General features: G+C 39.4%; 1 protein-coding gene across 1 annotated transcript; it reads right to left on the bottom strand.

Moving 5' to 3' along the window:
* Positions 1-345: 345 nt before the first annotated feature.
* On the bottom strand, positions 346-3,552 carry LOC120286074 (disease resistance protein RGA2-like). The gene has a single exon (XM_039306833.1). The coding sequence runs from the start codon at positions 3,550-3,552 to the stop codon at positions 346-348; it is 3,207 nt and encodes a 1,068-aa protein (XP_039162767.1).
* Positions 3,553-16,877: the final 13,325 nt, after the last annotated feature.

The raw sequence follows: 16,877 nt of genomic DNA, 5'->3' as shown, positions 1-16,877 counted from the left end.
CAAAATATACAAAAACAAATTCGTATGACGCCAAGTAGATGTAATCAACTTTGCTCAGGAGCCAGAGTGGAGTCATAAATTCTCTAGAAGCACCCACAATTTAAAGTCAAAAACTGCAAAAAGCATTAACGATGCTGAACTCAGTATCATTGTATTCTCTCCATAACAAATCACGTCGCAAACTCTCTCTCTCTCTCTCTCTCTCTCTCTCTCTCTCCAGCGATCTATCCATGTCCCCCAAAATCAAATCAAGTATTCGAAACACAATTCGAAAAATTATTCATGTAAAAATCTGGGAAACAAGGTCCCACATACCTTCAGTGAAGAAAATTAGGGCCCCATCTACTAGTCAAATCGTATGTTTGGGATATGAGCGATCTTGTCCCAGTCCTCGCCTGCTTGTCTTTTGCAACTCTCCTCCAATTCTCCGCAACCTGAGATTTGTAGGTGAGTAAGGGATGTGAGCCTTCGCATTGCTTCAGGGAATGATGTCAACAAGGAGCACCCGTTGATGCAGAGATTTTGAAGTGATTGAAGGGCCTCGATCTGCTCTGGTATATCCTTCAAATTGCCGCAGAACCAAAATTTGAGACGCTCGAGATTGCGGGCCTGTAAAAGCCACTGTGGGAGAGATGTCAGTTTGGGAAGGTCCCAGATTATCACGGTGCGGAGACTTTGAAGGCCTCCATGGAAATCCAAGATGTTGCCGCTTTCGTTTTTGGATATTTCGAGCTCCTCACATTTCTCGATTTGCTCTGCTAATTCCTTAAAATTGGGGCACTGGGAAATATAGAGACACTCGAGACTGCGAAGCTGTAGAATCCACTGTGGGAGAGATTCTAGTTTGGGAAGATGATCGATCTTTAGAGACCGGAGACTCTGAAGTCCATGGAAATCCAAGATGATGTTGCCGCTTTCATCTTTGGATAAATCGAGCTCCTCGCAATAACTAATATCGAGATCCACGAGCTTCGATAGATGCCGCAAACCAAGTAAACCAAGTGGGAGGGAAGTTAACCGAGGACAATACATGATGTGAAGAGATTCAAGTGAGGTGAGACTTCCCAGACACTCCCCAGGCAAATATTCTAGAGACTTCATATCAGAGATGTCGAGATGCTTCAACTTACTAAGGCCAGATTGGGGGAAATGTTTACATCTCGTGCACCGCAGCAATTCTAACTCAACTAAATTGGGCAACTCGGTCATCCACGTCGGGAAACTCTCACCATTATATCCATAAATAAACAACTCCTGTAGATTGTCGGGCGGCCTCAATCCATCTAATAGTGCTTCATCTCTCTTCGTAATCATTGCTTCATCAGTAATATCAAAATTGCCCCATGAAAGAGCCAAGATTTCCAGAGAACGCTTCTCTCTCAAGTTCGCGGCTTGGGATTCTTCTTCTACATTTGTCACACTTTCCAAATTTTCAATGGAAAGACTTCCCCGGATGTTATTAAGCCTATTTAGCTCTCCAAGTCCGCAATATTTCTTAGCAAGAGCTTTATCTTTGGGCAATATAAAGTGCATTAACCTATGCAACAAACTCAATTGCCCTAGTCCACGTGGCATATAACGAAGTTTATCACAATCATCTATGTTTAGATTTCGAAGGCTGACTAACTTCCTTATACCCCTTGGCAATTCTTCGAGGGATCCACAACCATTGAGATTAAGTGTTTGCAAATTCTGCAATCTCGTGATGGAGTTAGGAAGCCCTTTGAGTGCATCATTGTGAGAGAGATCGAGATATGTAAGATGCTTCAACTTATAAATGGACCTTGGCACCTTCTGGACAGTTGTGGCATGCAAATCCAAGATGCACAATCTTTTGAAACTTTGAATGAGTCGGTGTATATGTGCTTCACTTGTTGGCTCCCTTTCATAACTAGCAACGGACAAAAATGTTCTCGGTGCACTTGCTTTCAAGCATGAGACTAGAAGTTCACCCATCAAATTGGAAGGTAAATCATAAGATATATGACGAGTTCTTTTATGTATGGGTTTTGGACCATCCCATGTCGCCCAACACTCGGTCCCTGCAACCGAGCAGGCTAGATCATGCATCAAATCATGCATCTTGCAAGTCTCCTCATTCGTGTGTAGATTTTTTTTAAAATCTTGGAAGAAGTTACTCCAAAGTAGATCCATGAAATATTCATGACCAATGTCTTCTAAATGCGGACTTCCACTTGATGGTTGGATAAATCCTTCTGCCATCCAAAGATCGACCAAAGTCTGCTTTTCTATCTCATAATCTTTGGGAAACAATGAACAAAACGCGAAACATTGTTTCAAATGGGAAGGAAGATGGTCATAAGTTAGCTTCAGAAGCAATTTTATGCGGTCTTCCTTTTGAGACACTTTCGGGAACTCATAATCTTTGAAATGTAACCATTCGCGTGTAGTTTTCTTAAAGAATAGTAAACTCCCAACAATTCGAATAACTAATGGAACACCGTAGCACTTTCTAACTATATCTTCACCAATAACTCGCATGTTAGGATCTTGTATATCCTCTTCTTTTCGAAAAGCCAGTTGCATAAATAAATCAAAAGATGCATTTTCAGATAATTCCCTGAGAGTATGAGGCGGAGCAGTGCGGGTGAGCTCCGCAACCGAATGCAGTCGTGTGGTTATAAGGATCTTGCTTCCTCTAGCACCTCCCACCAACAAATTTTTCAAGCTTAGCCATTTTTCCTGTTCTTCATTCCACAAGTCATCTAAAACTAAGAGATATCTCTTTTTATCAATTTCTGCCCTTAGAGCACATTGCAACAGCTCCATTGTAGCCCCGCTAGGTCTTCTTTGCTTTGCACAAGTTAGGATATTTGTGACTATTTTTTTCACGTCAAAGTCTTTCAAGACACAGACCCACATTTTCAAGTGAAAGTGTTTACTTACCATCTCATCATTATATACGCATTGAGCAAGAGCCGTTTTTCCAATACCACCAATACCAACTATTGGAAGGATGGAAACGTCCTCTGTCACGTTTGGGTCTAGCAAAAATTCCATGACCGTGTTCTTATCATTATCTCTCCCTCTAATAACTCCCCTTAACATAAACGAATGCATCTCTTTTCTCTTCTTCTCTCTCTCTACTCTTGAATCCACAAGGCGCTCGTCCAAGTGGTATTTCCTACGAGTGTTAATGTCTTCTATTTTTTTCCTCACTACTCTTACTTTGGAACTCATCTTCAAATTAAAAGCAAGCTTGTTTGAACTTGAGAAAAATGTCCTTACCTCCTTTATCACTTCATTGTGGCCCCTCAGCTCTCGTTGCATAGCTTCTATATGGAATTCTTCAAGCACATCCTGCGCGTCATATAAAGCGTCTTTCATGTTGTCGAGCCAAACTTGGATTTGGTCATTCTGGTAGCCTTGTTTTTCTGCATCGTTGAGTACAGCTCGAAGCGTGGAGACAATATTTCTCAGCTTCTCGAGTTCATGCTTGACACCCCATAATTTCCCAATCTTTTCCGATGCTTGAGGAACCAGATAAGTAACGATCTTTCCAGCAATATCGACGATGACAGCTTCCGCCATTTTGGTTCTCTCTATCTCTCTGTGGATAGGAAGATATTAGTCTAGTCGGTCCAAGGCTAGAGACTTCTCACGACATGTATAACAAGTTAATGCTTATGCTCACCTAAGACCGGCAAATCGAAAGCTTGACAAATCTAATTATCAACTTACATGACTGACTTTACCTGTCATACATAGGAGTTCGGGTCATCCATGCAAGTCTAAATAACATATGTGGACCCACCGAGGTCGCATCCGATGCCCACAAGAACACTTCTATATTTTCAAAGGCTTCATTCTTTACCTTTTTGTCAAAAGATGACCTATCATTCTTTATACTCTTGGGATGGCTTTAATGGATGACCAAGTTGGTAACAAAACTTACGTTATAAACCTAGGAAATATTAGTTTGCTGTGATTCGGGTACTCTAAGATGTGACCTACGATTAACTAGTTATTGATATATATGTGCATATACGATTATAAATATGCAATGCACATTAGGATAGGGATTATTTATGTGAAATTAGAAAGTTAGATGCTTAGGTAACATGATGGATTTGTTTACATTTTGATGCCAACACTACACCTCTCAATTCAAAACTCTCCTTCATATTGTCACATGACAATATTGCTATTATATTGCTAAAACAATACAGTTGATCAGGGAAGTTCACTCTCCTTGCTGATCTCTCAAAATTATTTACTTCCTAAGAATAAATGCTTCTACATTTTGTTGTCTTTCTTTACTGTTTCCTATTCTCGAAATAAATAAATAAAACTGCCTTAAAGATTTATTCCCATAATAGTCAATTTCAAAACTTGCACATTTATGCAATGTAAAATCTTATATTTAGGGATTTTAAAAAAATTCTCGTGCAGGGGCAAAATGACAGACATACCTCTCGTTTTTTCTAGCATATACTATATATACACAATCTCTTATTTTTCAGTTTCTTATTGTAACCATATTGATCAGTTTAGAATCCTTCACTTAATTCAAATTTGTAGCTTTTCTTTAACAATTTCTATAAGAAAAGTCATCTCTCGTCTTTTAAGTCGGGCTCTTATTTCTATCCCCTAACATATTCTTCTTCTCATTTAGCTCTATTCAATATACACAATCAAATCTTTGTTGAATTTACTGTTTAATCATACTATTAGCTTGCCTCTATCTTTTAATCTAAAGTTATTTTTTGCCTTTTCTATTAATGACTAATAGACAGGCTGTTCTTATTTCCTTTATTTCGAATCAAATTCAAAACATCGCACCAACGTTTATTATTCATTTTACATATAGAAAATGCAACAACTATTTATCTTATCATAATAATATTCGTTTGTTTTTCATAAGAAGTATGACTAGTCTTCTGAATAATTTATTATGCAACGTCACGCATCTACTTTTGTTAAATTGCGACATGCTTATCCTCCCACCAGTAATAGGAACAGTCTTAATCATTATTTTTTAATGCATTCTTCTCTATGCATGACAATCCTTTTTGCATACTTCAATGAATTCTCAAGTCGGGTTTGTTTCATGTTTCATAAATATATTATTCCTTTATGCAATTTCATAAATTTACTAACAAATGCCATTATCAGGGACTTAATACAGATGATTTCACATGAGCATTGCGCCTGATTTGAGACTAAATTAAAAAAAAAAAAAAACAAGCATTTAGTTGTTTTGCTGGTGCTTGTGAAAGTGTAGAGATTGAAATCCACCACGCGGGCTGCAGGGCGGACCAACTTGAGATGTTGAAGATAGCAATCCTCATCATCCACGCATATTACAAGAGGGAGGCCTAAATCAATATGCATATGGGACCCCACCAAAGTCGGGTCCGAGGTCCGTTATTATTGTCTAAGACTTTAACATGCTTCTTGTGCTTACTCATCTAACATGCTCTCGAAGGCAATGAAATTGCTAGTGAAAACAAATCAGTGATCCTATAGATCATAAAACAATAAACCGATGCATGCATGGTGAAAATAACTGAGAGCGAAATTACCAGAAGTACGGGTGATACTGAAGGATCGAATTTGACAGCGGCGAGCCTGAATGAAATACAAACAAGATAAGAAACGATGAAGAAATGGTTCCTGAGTGCTGCCTGCATTTATGCTTGTCGCACATCATATAGAGAAAGAAAAGAGGAACATTCCTTTCTTATGTTGACACAACAAGGAAACTTGGGAATTGATCCCTTTCTTTGCCCCCTCAGTTACCGTTACCACAAGAAAGGGATTTCTTTGCATTTCATTCCTGCAAAGGGGTCACGTCTGATTACTTTCTTTAGTTCGACATAATGGTTCTTTCATATACAATAATCATATTTTAGCTTGAACAGTGTAAGCGTCAAAAGTGACATGTTGAAGTGTAAAACCCAAAATGTTGGCAAGTATTTAATCTTCCAAGGATAAAAACTCCAACCATCTATGCAACCCCAAATAAAAAATGCATATTGGACTTTCGAGGTCGCGTCCAGGGCCGCGATTGGTTTGTCTAAGACATTTGGTGATTCCTCTGTTTACTAGTCTAACGTGCTTGCAAAGGCAATGGAAATGCTGGTGTTGAAGTTATCGAAATACTTATTCAGCAGATTGATTCTATCTAACAATTTGTCTAACAGTCCCGAGACCCAGAAGCAGACGAGATTTGTGAAATGAAATTGCGTCTCCAAGGACAAACACTTTTATTTTTTCAAATGCTTCATCCTTTATTTTTATTTTTATTTTTTGAGAAGATGACCAATAATTTTTCTTGGGATTAATTTGAGGTATGACAAAGTCGGTATTAAAGCTTATGTTATAAACCTATAAAATTTTCATTCGCTTTAATTTGGGCACTAGGAGATGTAAGGTGCGATTCATTAGTTACAAATCTATTGTGTACATAGGAGAGAGATACTTTTTGCAAAAATAGGAAGTTCTATATGTGTCGGTAACATGATGGATTTGTTAATATTATGATGCCTATTGTACTTTAGCTGGTACGTCCATGATGGGGTGCGAACGGAACGCACCGTTTTGTCTTGATGCGTTACGATGGAAAGTCATTAATGGAGGGGTATGAAGGGAGACGAATAAAAGCCTCCCGAACACAACCGTTGGACTGGTTGGAAAACATACGCACCAAATTTTCTCTCCCTCTCCATCAAAGAACAAGGCGGCATTCCATTTTAGTTTTGCAAGAACAATTGGCATTTACGCTGTGGAAATCAGGTGTTTTCCTTGTGATTGCATCCAGACTAACGTGAGGAAGTGTTGTTCATGATTTATTCGCAATTCAACGTTCGATCCAGGGCTATTGGCTGTTTGCGCATCGGAATCTGGTAAGTCGTCTTCCGTCGACTAGAATTCCAACATTGGTATCAGAGCCCGGTCGTGTTTTCTGCCTTGTTTTTCATCGAGTTTTCTCATTTACCATTTGATATTGAGATCAAGAGTTTGTATTCTACACTGTTTGGATCTATGATAGTCGGAATTGCCAAATGAAAAACTCGAAATTGAACCGGAGCAAAGAACGGGTTTGGGGTCGCGTGCATCCGTGAGGTTTTGGCCGTTTTTCGAAATAATTTTTTGGTCAAAATTAATTTTTGAATATACAGGGTGAAAGAGCTCGTCGAGACGAGTCCGACGATGGGTCGAGTGCCGCCGGGAGACACCGGACAATCCCACACGCGCAGCCAGAAGCCGCTGCGCGTGGGCGCCACGTGCCTGAGGCGCTGGCACAGCCAGCGCGTCTGCCACATGCGCCAGTTGGTGAACTGGCACGTGCGCGACGCGCGCCAGCCGGCGAACCGGCTCGCGCTGGTCGGCGAACCGGCACGTGCGCGACGTGCGCCAGCCGGCGAACCGGCGCGTGATGACGTTACCATGACGTCACCCAACGGTCGGTAACCGCTGGGATGACGTCAGCGTCGGCGACAGTTGGCAGGTCGGTCACCGGTCGGCGACCTGACCCGACCGTCAACCTGACCCGACCCGAGACGCGACTCGACCCGAGATCTGACCCGTTGACCCGACCCGACCATTGACCGGTCAACGGTCGCACCGGTCACCGGTCGCACCGGCTGGACTAGTCACCGGTTGGATCGGTCGGACTAGTTGGACCGGCCAGGAGCCATTTGGCTCGCTGGCGCGTGTGCGACACTCGCCGCGCAATCAGGCGGCGCGTGGGGGCGCGTGTGAGCTCCGATTGGAGCATGGTCGGTGGCGTTTGGTTCGTACGAGTGTTCTCTACATAGTGGTATAATTATTTTATATTTTTGAATTTTATAAATGTATGAAAATGCGTAGGAAACCCTATGTACGCGTATTTTTTTAGGGTTTAATGCAGTTTATTCATTTGTGGCTAGTATTTTCTTGTGATTTAGGAAATACAGTAGCTAGCTTGTGTGCAAATGATATTATATATGCTGTGTAAAGCTTGGTTCAATGATATGATTTATATATTTTAATATACATGCAATTTTCTAATTGCTAGAAAATTAGAACAATGGTAAGAAATCCATTACATGTTGAATTGCAATTTTAATTATAGTAGTATGATTGTTGTTTATATGTTGGTTATTATCATGCAATGTTTTTTTGTGTTAAGGAAAAATGTAGAAATTACATAAGGTCATGTAATTATTTTTCCTAGTGGGAGTTCGTAGGTTGGTAGAATTGAAAGGATTTCTCACCTAGAACTTAAAATTTGTGCAAATTAAACTAATTAATGATAATAGAACAATTGTACATAGAAGTTGATTGGGAACATTGTGAACTTTTGCTTTTATGTCTTTTGTTGAATTATCATTAATTTAGTTTGTCTTTACTGCAAATTAAATATATGTGTTACTTTGTAAAGTGTGTTAGTATTGATTCTGCGTTTATTATGTCAATGTGTTATAGCAATTGATTATGGCTTCGGTATCCAAGACCATTGTGGCTGACCTCAATAAGGGTGAGAAGCTGAACGGTGACAATTATGATATTTGGCACCGAAAGGTTCAGTACATCCTTGAGGAGCAAGAGGTTTTGGAAACCCTCAACCATACCATGGATAAACTGAGCATGGAACTTCAACTCAACACAGAGAGATCTGGAAGCTTATCAAGCTTGGAAAAAGAAAAATAGCATTGCTCGCATCATGTTGCTGAGCTGTATGCAAGATGATCTCATGTGTGAGTTTGAGAGTTATGACAAAGCTCAAGCTATGTGGGTTGCCTTGAAAGATAAGTTTGGGGGTACATCTGCCACTAAGCTGAGGAGACTCACCATCAAGTTTGACACATTCCGAAAGCGCCCGAATGTAACGATGAGGCAGCATCTTCGGGAGATGTCAAACATGATCCGTGAGCTGAAGTCGGCAGGTCACTTTCTCACTGATGAACAGCAAGTTCAGGCTGTTATAAGGTCTCTTCCTGATAATTGGGAGCATATGAAGATCAATATGACGCATAATGAAAACATCGTCACTTTTGATGATATTGCGCGTCATTTGGAATTAGAGGATGAGCACCTAGAGGCTGCGAGATCCTCTACTCATGCTTATGTTGCTGAATCGAGTTCGCGCAAAGTTTCGGGCTTCAACCGCAAGAGGAATCTTCAGTTCAACAATAAAGGGAAGATGACTGATCAGGCACCCAAGAGGGCTAAGACCTTCCGATGCAAGAAGCGTGGTGAGAAGAAGGACAAGGCTAAGATGGAGTACCACAATTGTGGCAAGATGGGTCACTTTGCTCGTGATTGCACTGAGCCGAAAAAGGTACCCTATTACTCCATTACTTTGAGTAATGCTTTTGTTTCTAGTACTGTAATGCTTGCTGAATCTCATCCAATATGGACTGTAGACTCAGGAGCAACAGACCATGTAGCTAGAGACCGAGAAGCATTTATGGAGTATCGTCGGATACCGCTTGGAAGAAGATGGATATATGTTGGGAATAACTCAAGAGTTGAAGTGAAGGGTATCGGCACATGTAAATTAATTTTACGTGGTGGTCAAAACCTATTCCTGCATGATGTCCTTTATGCTCCAGATTTTCGACGAAACTTGGTCTCTGTAGTTGTTCTTCTTAGCTTAGGTTATGTATTGAATTTCTATGATGATTGTGTCGACATTTTGTATGGAACAGTTTATTATGGTTCAGGTCATGTATCGAATGGTTTTATGGTGTTAGACATTGACTATGATCAGTACAATGTTAACGTTGATGGTTGTTTTTCTTTAATTGCGTCTTCTAATAACGTTGAGATTGATGCAAGTACTTGGCATGCTAGATTATGTCACATTGGATTGCAAAGAATGCAAAGATTAGCTAGAGAAGGCCTTTTAAGGTCACTCACTAATGTTAGTCTATCCGTATGTGAACATTGTTTGGCGGGAAAAACAACTAGAAAACCATTCGGTAAAGGGACTAGAGCTGAATTTCCATTGCATCTCATACATTCTGACATTTGTGGTCCTTTGAATGTGAGGGCGAGGCATGGAGCCTCATATTTCATCACTTTCATAGAAGACTTCACACGTTTCGGTTATGTCTTTTTGATCTCCCATAAGTCAGAAGCATTAGACTGCTTTAGACGATATATAGTGATGGTAGAGAATCAGTTGAACAAAACAATAAAGACATTGAGAACTGATCGTAGACGTGAGTATCTACCGGAGCAATTCAAGGCTCTTTGTGATGAAAAGGGAATTGTACGACAATTGACTATTCCTGGTACTCCACAACAAAATGGGGTAGCTGAGAGAAGGAATAGAACCCTATTGGAAATGGTTAGGTCTATGATGGCGTAAGCAAATTTACCTATCTCCTATTGGGGAGATGCGTTATTGACTGCTGCCTATATACTTAACCGTGTGCCCTCAAAATCAGTCACTTCCACCCCTTATGAATTATGGAATGGTAGGAAACCAGACTTGAGTAGTCTATGTCCATGGGGATGTGCAGCTTATGTTCATGATTCTTCCCATAAACATGGCAAATTAGGTCCTAGAGGGAAGAGATGTATCTTTATAAGATATTCCGAACACTCCAAAGGGTACGTGTTCATATGTGAACAAGCTGATAGAAGTGTGACCGAAATGGAGTCACGAGATGTCACGTTCTTGGAGAACGATTTTCCTAATAGAGGTGAGATTGATAAGGACTTCCAATTATATGCGATGGAAGATCCTGATAACACACCCACTGATGTAGTAGAGGGAAATGAAGATTTACCTCAACACACAAGACCTAGTGGGAGTGTTGCATCGCCTGATGAATTGAATTCAAGAGAAATTCAATTGCGTAAAAGTAATCGTAAATGTATTCCCCGTCGTCGTTTTGAGATTGAAGGGGAAGCATTTATGATTGCTCAAAAAGACGATGCCGAGCCTAAGACTGTTCAAGAGGCTCTCTCGTCCTTTGATAAGGAAGAATGGAGAAAAGCTTTAGAAGATGAGATGGAGTCAATGAGGCAAACCATGTCTAGGACTTGGTTGATCTACCACCCAATCGTAAGGCCATTGGAAACAAATGGGTCTTTAAGATTAAGCGAAGGGCGGATGGATCCATTGAAAAGTATAAGGCTCGCATTGTGGCAAAATGTTATACTCAACAAGAGGGTATAGATTATGAGGAAACTTTTTCACCAGTTGTAAGGTTTGCCTCAATACGCCTTATTCTAGCCATCGTTGCACATTTGGACCTTGAATTACATCAAATGGATGTAAATACGGCATTTCTCAATGGAGAATTAGATGAGGAAATCTATATGAAACAACCAATAGGTTTCATAGCTAAAGGTCAAGAGCATAAAGTTTGCAAGCTTCATCGCTCAATATATGGCCTTAAGTAATCATCTAGACAGTGGTATCTTCGCTTTCATCGAGCAATAATAACTTTTGGTTTCACGATGATTGAAGAAGATCACTGTGTATGTGTCAAGCGGTCCAAAGATAAATTTGTGATTTTATCACTTTATGTGGACGATATTCTGTTGGCTGGAAATGACAAGGTTTTGGTTATTACCATAAAAGAATGGTTGTCCTCCAATTTTGAGATGAAGGACATGGGAGAAGCTGCATATATATTCGGAGTTAAGATCGAAAGAGATCGATCAAGGAAACTCCTTATTTTATCACAAGAGTCTTATATTATGAAGATTCTTGAGCGTTTCAATATGCAGCATTGTAATCCCATTGATACCCTTGTCATGCAAGGTGAAGGCCTAAGTACTGAGATGTGTCCTAAGACTCCAGAAGAAATTAAAGTGATGGAAACTGTTCCTTACTCTAGTGCAGTCAGAAGTTTGATGTATGCTATGATGTGTACTCAACTCGACATATGTTATGCCGTGGGATTGGTGAGCCGATATCAATCAAATCCTAGTCAAGCACACTGGAAAGTAGTGAAGAGGATCCTGAGATACTTGAAGGGCACCATGGACTATCGACTTTGTTACCAAGGGAATGATTTACGCCTATTGGGTTATTCAGATGCCGATTGGGGTGGAGACCTGGATGAGCGTAAATCGACTTCTGGATATGCGTTCTTGCTCAATGGAGGTGCGATTTCTTGGAATAGCAAGAAACAGACATGCACGGCCTTGTCTACGATGGAGGCAGAATTTATTGCATGTTCTACCGTAGTGCAAGAAGCAGTATGGCTAAAACGTTTCTTGGAAAATTTAGCCACTGTCACTGAAGTTCCAAGACCGGTGACAGTTTATTGTGATAGTCAAGCAACCATTGCCTATGTGAAAGATCCCAAGTATCATGGAAGGACAAAGCACATTGACATAAAAAATAACTTCATCAGAGATATTATAGCGCAGAAAGAAGTGATCCTGCAATACATTTCAACCAATAGAATGATTGCTGATCCATTTACGAAGGCTATTCCTAGAGACATATTCTTGACCCATAGGATGTCACTAGGATTGCGTAGAACGTGATATGTGTTATTGTAAATGATCATTGGTTTATGTATTTGTGGACATATGTATTGTACTTGTTTATTTATTAGTGATTTGATGTTTTATCAATAAGTACAAATCCACTATGAGACTAGCACAAACACACATATATTATTGAAAAGTATGTCAGCAGGCAATGATTGGCTCACTCACACAAGCAATCGCCTCAAGTACTTTAGAAAGCACGTTGGGATGAGACGTTATGTACAAATAAATGCTAAAGAGCAAGTTTGGTACATAAAATATGTCGCCTTGATTGGAGTCAAGATGAGGTATGTGATTAGTTTATAACAAGACCGAACATGATAGTCCCACAATCATGTATGCCTGAAAGATGCCGGATGCGAGTACTTAATTGGGCGGTATAGAAAGCGAGCTGATATAGCACTCGGGCTAAACATGAGTACGTGAGAAGCGCGTGACTATGTTTAGGCTAAGATCTGTATGGTGGATATATTTGATAAATGACATACGCTCTTATAGAAAGAGTAATCCACTATAACATGTAATTCATACTACATGTGCATTGTACGACCAATAAGGGAAGATGAGTAAAATTATCCCTATTTACTCATCATGTGAGCCCTTGAGGTAATTTGTATTTTACCTCAATTTTGTGCCCTATGTTACTTCTGACTATGTTCTCGAAGTGAAAGATCAATGTTGCTACTTTAGCATGTTACGGGCGGTCATGAATAGATATGGCCTATGGGACATGTCTAGGAAAGCAGTTGTTATGAAATTGAGAGAGACATGAGTGCGAAGGAAGACTATTGTTGTTCTACATCTATCACATGTATTTACTGGTCGACCAATTATATCGCCCTATGTGGTTGCGGATGTAATTGTAAATACATGGTGTTTTGAGGATAGTCAAGTATAGCCTTTAAGGGATAGGTATACTTGGACTGATGTAACAAAATATGTCTGGGGCATTGTGAGACATCGATTGTTTATTTCTTTTCGGGGTTGTAGCCATTATGTCATCCCTAACAGGTGCATAATTTGAGCTCCCAAGTGTAGGTGTACTCACTGGTCGCACGGCTTATTTGCCAGTATGAATTGTTTTGTAAAATTGATGAATGTTGAATGCCTTATATTCTTGATAGAGCGCTAACAGGTCCATCATGTCCGAGTGGGAGATGTTGTACTTTAGCTGGTACGTCCATGATGGGGTGCGAACGGAACGCACCGTTTCGTCTTGATGCGTTACGATGGAAAGTCATTAATGGAGGGGTACGAAGGGAGACATATAAAAGCCTCCCGAACACAACCGTTGGACTGGTTGGAAAACATACGCACCAAATTTTCTCTCCCTCTCCATCAAAGAACAATGCGGCATTCTATTTCAGTTTTGCAAGAACAATCGGCATTTACGCTGTGGAAATCGGGTGTTTTCCTTGTGATTGCATCCAGACTAACGTGAGGAAGTGTTGTTCGTGATTTATTCGCAATTCAACGTTCGATCCGGGGCTATTTGCTGTTTGCGCATCGGAATCAGGTAAGTCGTCTTCCGCCGACTAGAATTCCAACAATGCCAAACGCTGTAACACTCAATTCAACTCCCCTTCATTCACATGACACCATTGCTAGTATTTTACTAAAACATTACAGTTTAATTACAGAAGTTCACTCTCCTTGCTAATCTCTCAAAATTATTTGCTTCCTCTGAAAAAATGCTTCTACATTGTTTCTTGCTTTCTTTATATTTTCCCGTTCTCTCAATGATAATAAAAAACTTCCTCAAAGCTCTTCCCATACTAAACTTGCACATTTATCTAATGTAAAATCCCATATTTTGGGAATTTTAAAAGGATTCCTATGTGAAGGCAAAATGACATACATACTCTTCTCTTTTTCCGGCATATCGTACACAATCTTCATAATAATTTGGTGTGCATGCCATACATCTACTTTTGTTAAATTGCAACATGCCCATCGTCCTACCAGTCATAGAAATGGTCATAATAATTTTCTCTATGCATGACAGTCCTTTTCACATACTTCAATCAATTCTCATGTAGGGTTTGGTTCATATTTGATTAATATATCATTCCTTTATACAATTTCCTAAATTACTAACAAATGGCATTATTAGGTACCTGTCACAAGAAATTTCACATGAGCATTGCTCCATGCAAGAATGACTTGATATAGGTAGCACGCTCCCAGATTATTTTTATCTGTTTGTATATTTTGGAGAGTTTTTGTTTAATGAGTTCACAATTGGGCTTACCGGAGTTGACTCGGGCCTATTCCCTACACCTTTCTAGTGGGTCTGGTGTCCTATGTCCTCTTGACATGTGGTAGTGTATAATTGGCTTGTGTCCTCCAAGAACGTAGCAGTCCATTGATATGGCATAATCCTCAAAGCAATCCCTTTGATCCTCTCGCTATGAATAAGAAGTCAATTACCAAAAAAGCTCTAAACTTATTGTAATTATGTTAATTCAATCATAAATCTTATTTTTACCAATTTAGTCTTAAACATTTTCTATTTGTCTCAAGTCAGTCCATCCAGTTAATTTTGATAGGAAATCGTTGACATGGATGCCGACTGTTCTATCTAGCGCAGCTGGCATCGGCATAGACATTTTTACTATAATAATAATAATAATAATAATAATAATAATAATAATAATAATAATAATAATAATAATAATAATAATAATAATAATAATAATAATAATAATAATAATAATAATAATAATAATAATAATAATAATAATAATAATAATAATAATATATTTAGTTAATTTTTCTTATTTTTTATTTTATTTTCCTTCTCTTTACTTTTATTTTTTAAAAAATTTGGGCTAAGGGCCGGTGACATTGGCCCTCAGCCCCCATAATAAAATAGAATGAAATAAAATAATCAAGATGATAAGAGTTAGCCGAGGTTTCTTATGACTTGTTTGTTTGTGCTTTTTTAAAAAAAGCAAAAGTAATTTCTTGCTTTCTTACTAAAGTTTAAAACATGATTCAAGTATATTTTTTCTTTTGAAAAGATTGATGTAGATTAAAAATAAAATAAAAAACAAGCATCTAACTGTTTTGCCGATGCTTGTGAAAGCATAGAGCTTGAAATCCACCATAGGAGGTGAACAAACTTGAGTTGTTGAAGGTAGGAATTCTCATCATCCACACATATTACAAGATGAGGCCTAATCAATATGCCAATGAGACCAACCAATGTCAGGTCCAAGGTTGGCAATTGGTTTGTCTAAGATTTTATGTGCTTCTATTGGTTACTTGTCTAACATGCTTGCAAAGGCAATGAAAATGCTGGTGAAAACAAAGTGCTAATCTTATAGTTCACAAAAAAATGAACTGATGCATGCTTGGTAGAAATTAGTGAGAGCAAAATTACCAGGAGCATGGGCAATGCCGAAGGACTGAATTTGACAGCGGCGAGCTTGAATGTAATGCAATCAACAAGATAAGAAACGGTGAAGAAATGGTACTTGAGTGCTACCTGCATTCTCCTCGCCCGTATTTATCCTCTGGCGCACATCAAATGGAGAAAGAAAAGAGGGACATTCGTTTCTGAGGTGGACCCAGCAAGAAAACGTGGACATGACCCCGTTCTTGCTTTGTAGTTCGGTAGGACACTGGACATGTGACATCCTGATTTTCAAACCCTGCTTTTGACTAAATAAAATGAGCTTTTCTTCGATGCGCCTATAGTTCTTTTCTTTAAGTTGGCCACTCACGAGATAACTAGCCTATCAGGTGAAGCCGTTAAAGAATATAAACGCGACCGACTTGAGAATTCGACTAGGAATTGACTGCTTAACCGTGTTAATCTGCACGGGTCACTATGGCACAGTCAAAAATCGATTAAAGACCGGAGATAGGTCGATTCGACTGAACCATGTGATTAAGTGTGGGTGATTCCACCTAATTGCAAAATTCTTGTCGATCAGCACTAGACCGATTTTTCTGTCATTTTGGTACCCTGTGTTTGTATTTGAAATCTCGAGATTTTCATGACAACCGGGAGTCGCTGATGAGTCGAACATATATAATATGGTTTGAAAATAATCGACCACGGGTTAATTGCGCTAAAAATTCCTAAAAGTTACTAGGTAAGTTAGGTCATGCTAAAATTGCGTCAAGTTGAAATTAACTGTGAAATTGAACCCGATTTCAGAAATTGAAAGTTCTGTTGTGTCATGATTTATTTTAGGAATGTCGACTCATCCTGCGAAGAATTTTTGGCAAGCCTGAGATTTTTACGGAAAATCAATTTTGGTGAGATTTTTACGGAAAATCAATTTTGGAGAGTTTGGAAACGAAAAGAAATTCGGAGGAGCCAAATTGAGGGGATTTTTGGCCTCCAAAGTGAGCTATTTGGTGAAGGGAAATGTGGCACCCCCGACTCGCCTGAG

Source organism: Eucalyptus grandis, chromosome 2 (assembly GCF_016545825.1).
Source record: "Eucalyptus grandis isolate ANBG69807.140 chromosome 2, ASM1654582v1, whole genome shotgun sequence".
Classification (NCBI taxonomy): domain Eukaryota; kingdom Viridiplantae; phylum Streptophyta; class Magnoliopsida; order Myrtales; family Myrtaceae; genus Eucalyptus; species Eucalyptus grandis.
The sequence above is the reverse complement of the archived record's forward strand: the minus strand, read 5'-3'. Positions and strand labels throughout refer to the sequence as shown.

What these genes read in the sequence shown, in the direction of transcription:
- LOC120286074 (XM_039306833.1), bottom strand. Translation starts at nt 3,552, where the DNA reads ATGGCGGAAGCTGTCATCGTCGATATTGCTGGAAAGATCGTTACTTAT.